Source organism: Morone saxatilis, unplaced genomic scaffold (assembly GCF_004916995.1).
Source record: "Morone saxatilis isolate NCDOM2014 unplaced genomic scaffold, NCSU_SB_2.0 Contig24, whole genome shotgun sequence".
NCBI classification, from domain to species: domain Eukaryota; kingdom Metazoa; phylum Chordata; class Actinopteri; family Moronidae; genus Morone; species Morone saxatilis.
Window position 1 is genome coordinate 13624768 of NW_023339807.1, and position 5459 is coordinate 13630226.

General features: G+C 41.6%; 1 protein-coding gene across 1 annotated transcript in view; it reads right to left on the bottom strand.

Annotated features, from left to right (window-relative positions):
• Positions 1-3038: 3038 nt before the first annotated feature.
• Positions 3039-5459, bottom strand: part of nkd2b (NKD inhibitor of WNT signaling pathway 2b) — a 24360-nt gene continuing 21939 nt past the window's right edge. Inside the window, exons 7-10 of the mRNA XM_035671661.1 lie at positions 5158-5299; positions 4649-4706; positions 4384-4511; positions 3039-4200 (exon numbers count right to left, since the gene is read on the bottom strand). Of these exons, the coding sequence (XP_035527554.1) occupies positions 3572-4200; positions 4384-4511; positions 4649-4706; positions 5158-5299 (957 nt within the window). The 3' untranslated portion in view covers positions 3039-3571. The remainder of the gene's footprint in view (positions 4201-4383; positions 4512-4648; positions 4707-5157; positions 5300-5459) is intronic.

Here is a 5459-nt window from a genome sequence, read left to right on the forward strand (position 1 = left end):
CTGAAAGTAGGAATGAGGAATGCAAAAAAAAAAAAAGGTGGGAAATGTACTCTTGAATGTTGAAACGCCCAAAAGACATATTGAGACAGATTGGAGGAGAGTTTAGGAAGTCATTTCTCAATACTTGATGATGTTGCGCATGCATTTGGACGCCATACCTTTCCTACCTCTCTGTTCTGTCCTTCAGCAGGTGCACTTGGCACATTTCAGAGATGCTGCGGCGTCCTCCTGTCTCTAGAAACGGTCTCCTCTGTGCTCCCCCCACTTGTTGCTGAATCAAAGAAGCTTCCGTGTAAGAATTTGGTCCGCAGATTTGCGCAAAAACACAGCGACAAATAGCCAAAACATAAGCTGTTTTTTACAGTCGGTGCCTAAAGTAGCCTACTTACTCACTTTGGATGGAAGTTGGTGGTTGTCAGTGTTTAGAGCAGGTTCTCCAAGGCGCACAAAGTGGATATTTGCATTAGGCCGACCCTCCCCTCGCCTTTCATAGCTGCCATTGTTTGTCTCAGTCGGGGCTCGGATTCAGTCCTTCCCTAAATCCCTGACGACCGGAGCAGGGAATGCTGCTTTCTCTGAGCTCGGCTGGCAATTAACAAAAGCGCGTTGATATGAAGTGACACAAAGAAACTATTATTCCAACAACTTTTTTTATGTATTTATAATACACTAAACAACCTGTCTAATAAGTCTAACGTAGCACAGAATTGGTTGACATTTTGCTGAAGTAGGCCTAGTGTTCTTTTCTGTGTCCTCTACTAGAATGACAAGTATAGTAGAAAGCACACACTACTGCAGCTGTGGTCAGTAATGTGACAGCTCAACTTGACCCCCTGATGGAGGTGATGGACATACCTGAAATAGCTGCATATGAAAGATGGGAGGATTTTGACTTCCAATTACTTAATGGCACTTTTCCCAGAGGAAGGAAACAGGATCAATGTCATTAAAAGCCTAATTTATGTTGACACCATACATTATTATTACCTAATGGAAATTAGAACCTATAAACGAACCTCTAACAGCTTCTGGAAATATTAAAGCACAGCAGTTGGTACAACAATCTCATCACCACAAGGGGAATTTAGCTGTTTCAAAGCTTTTTGGTTTTTCTTTTACTATTCTACTGTTTGACCTGAAGGTGAGATTGTTTTGTACTGTTTCCAGGGTCAAGAATGAACACTGGACCTCGATGTTTTACGCCAACATGGATGATAAGTCCTTAAATTGCTCAGAAAAGATTAAAATTTCACCAGTTTTATGACAAAAACCTATCTGCTGATCAAGATTGTGTGATATGATTGAATGCTTCAGAACAGGTACTAAATGGACCTTGAACTGAGATTGTTTTGTCACTTAATAATCAGATTTAGCTATTGGTCTGGTGTTTATTAAAACCCAGTCAGTCAATAAGAGAGAGACTGCATGTCCCTGTGTTTTGCTGATGGAGTAATTATTTTGTTTACATGTGGATCAGAATGTCTTTACCTTTATTTATATAGGGCAGGTTGGGTGAACATGTATGCTCCTCTACAGTGATGCCTGACTTATATTCACTTCATGTGTTCAAGACTGGCCTGTGACCACACTGAATTTCATAACATCACACAGAACATTTTGGGGCATTTATCGCATACATTTCCTATTTTGATCCATGTCTGTTCTATGAAGCAGCTCTATGTTATATCAGTATTATCTATGAACCAGCAATATATGTCTGTGAACTCTAAGATGCAAGTAGGTTAAATCAGCTGGTCTACAACAGCAACTTCACTGATCTCTTTCCACAATGTATTCTATGAATCACTGATGGCTGTTTGTTGCCACCTAGTGGCTGACTCAAATCAATCAAAAACAGACTGGTGACCAGCTGCAATGCCCCAGGTTCATGGTGGGACAATTAGTTTGTGGGACCTTTTCAGATGATTCAATTCAATTTAACTGCTTCAGTTTCAGGACCCAGGTATTGTGCATGCTTAAAAAAACTCTATTGTACAATTACCACAAACTAATTAACACACAAGAGGCCAGATGCATTACCATGTGGCATAAAACCATTCCCTCGGCTTCCCTCCTGGCATACAGAGCCACCAGGGGAAAGTTATTAGTCTTCAGTATGAACCCTTTAAGGACGCTCAGCCAACTCAAGCTCTCTTCAAGTCACCCACATTTGTGTTGTGACTTTATGCTCACTGATTGTTCACACTTTGTGTCTTGTAGGTGTTAGGAGAAGATATGATCTCCCAAAACAGCCAGTGCTCTATTATAGTAAGTGCAAACAGAAAGAGACATGAGAGACTTCTGCTTTCAGAAAAAATGCCTGACAATCATACACCATCCACTAACTGTAAAAGCAGTTAATTGGTATTACTGATAGGCAGTTGCTGCTGTTCCCACTGTATATTTATGTATCTGGTAGTAATTTGGAACATTTAATTTGCTGATGCTGCCAGTCTCTAACCTTAAGTCACTTGTACTCTCTTTGGTATAGCTAAAAAAAAACATTATTTGATCAAATGACCATAAAATCTATGACCATACATTGTTCTAATTTAATCAATAATCTGAAAAGCATCGGCCTGGATTTCTTGATTTCTTCCCATGAATTTAAAATTACCAGACAACCAAGTAACTTACAATCAGGCCCCTCAAACCTCAATTAGGTTCTAATCATCAATCATCATCATTTCAAATCTCTATAAATAACATCATACTGATTGACTTTGTGCTGTTGTTGTTCTGTTTCTATTCACACAGTGGAACACAACACTGTAATGTTACGAGCAAAATAAAGAAACCATCACTGCAATAATATAAATGAACTATATAACGTTTATTAAAATATATAAAAGACAAAATACATATATGCATAATTATATCCATGATGAAATATGCATATACAGTATAATAATTATACAGTAAAATGTGTTTACATATATAGATTTTTTTTATACATATAGCAAGATATTTTTGCATTAAAACTGGCAGTGGTGATTTCATACTCCCCCCCACCCCCCTACCCCCAACAGGAAACCCCTCAGTCCACATCAGGCCTCCCAGAGGAAGAAGCCTCTGTGAAAAGCTTGAGAGCAGCAGCACCTTTACACCTGAGATCCATGTTTTGGAAAGGTCTCACACAGAACAACACATCTACTCTGACATATAGCTTCCAGGGACTTCAACCAGCAGCATCAGGAGGGGAAGGATGTTACATCATAAGTCCTCTGATCTGTTCCTTTCTGGCATGTGTACCCTAATTGATCATGGGTAACGATCGCAGCAGTCCTAGCAGAAAATCTACAGAAACTTCAAAACTGTGCCACACATCTTTTTGTTATTACACAATAACTTCAGAAAAACGTCCTTCCGGTCCAATATCACCTGCCATCACACTACACGATTCCTCAATACATCTAATCTCAGGATATATCTGTATAGCTTGGAAGAAGAGAATAAAAAAATCCTGGACAGAGCGTGAGAAACTCCCGTGGGATGATGTTAAGTCCTTCATACTGGCATGGTTGGTTGTGGTTGGTCCTGTACAGTTTCAGTCACTGCACACTGAAGGCGGTCATGTCTGATGGTAATGATGGTAGTGGTGGTGGTGGTGGTGTTCGTGGTGATGGTGGTGCTCGTGACGCTGGACCACAGGAACCACAAACCCTGGGCTCCCAGGTGGACCGGACGCCTGCTCTCTCTCCAGGCTCGGCAGTACAGAGGGCACAGGGGGTTGTTGCTGGGAGTGGGGCTGAGGAGACAGCGGCGTTTTGGATGGGGACATGGCCTCTCGGGCTTTCGCCCTAAGGCGTTTGCTGTGACTGTATTGCAAAGGGTGCTGGTGGTGGCCGGAGGATTGGGCTTGGTGTGGCAAGTGGTAAACATCCTGACCCCCGTGTCCTGCTGCACTGCCACTGTGCAGCATGGTCTGCAGAGGTGGGTGGTAGCCGTGACATTTAGTGGATTTGCCACCTCCACTGCCCCCGTTATTGCCTCCGCCTCCCTTGTAGGTTCCTTTGGGCGATTTGAGGAACTGTGTACCCTTGCTCCGAGACTCCGTAGGGTTGTAGCTATCGCTGATGACTTGTGAGCGACGATGGTGAACAACTTGGGTTTCTGGTTCCTGGGAACGGGAGCGGTTCTGGCTCTGGCTCTGGGAGCTCCGACCATGAGCCTCCTGAGGTGGGAAGGGAGGGGTGGTTCCTAAAGGACAGGAAAGAGACAAAGGGTCAGTGGTTTATACAAATATGATTTATACCACTGTACTTTGAACTGCTGTTTCCATCTGCATAAGCAGAATCAACTTTCAACCTGCCATTGTGATATAATAATGCAAATTTGAGTGTACAACAAGAAGGCTGTAAAACAGAATAAAAAGACATGTACCTTCAAATCTGGAGGTGTAGTTCTCTATACCAGCAAGGTCCAGGTAGTGATTCCTCCTCTCTGTGTTTTCATCCACACAGTAATGTTGACCCTCAGCGGCCGGTGCCTCATTGCTCTGCCCTCTGCTGCTAAAAATGTATAAAACACCTCATGATTAATGGACAAATGAGAATATCATCAAATATGTACACAATTAATCTGAAAGAATTATTTCAATATACACACGGGACATCCTTTAAGCAAAGTATACTTGGTGTGTACTAACCTGATGTAGGAGGACAGCCGCTTGTCAGCTGAACGCCCATCTTCCTGGTGACAGCGATCTGAAGAAGGAAAGTACAAGGACTCTAACCAGGACCAGGAAAGTGCATACAACATTCATACTTACAGACTGATACACTAAGTGGCTGTTTTGTTGTTGTTGTTCTTTATATTCAATCTACCTGCATCATTACAGTTTGCTACTTTTACACAACCCATACTAAGTAAGCCTTCAGAGAAAATGTCTTTTTATTATTATGAAAGTAAAAATTTGAATGATTTATTTGTATTTCATAGAATAACAACAGGTATTTGACCAAAAAAGACCAGAAATATTTGTAGATTGCTTGTTAATCAATAAAGTTGCTGCTAATACAAAATAAATGTCTTTAAACTGACAAAGAGAATTGGCCAAGGAGCGAATTTGGGTGTTAGGACCAAACCGAGCCACCAGAGCTACAAATACAGTGGAAATCATGTCTGAGGTATGACGCTGTTTTTGTTGTCATTTACCTGTTCCTGTTTCTCTTCTGTGGCACCTGGGCTCTGGAGTGACAGTCAGTTTGACACGCAGAGTCTTGCTTTTATTATGGCAGGAGTGATTCACAGAGGCATCCACCACATCATAGATGGTGTGCATCAGACTGGACATGTCCTATAGTGACAGATAAAACTCAGCTAGTACAGTTTTCTTTGACATAATAACATGTGAAAGGGACATAATATTAGTGTTAAGAAGACATAGCACATAGTAGCACAGATAGAAAAGAACAACCATACACGGTAAGACATGACAGCAAATACAGACACACACA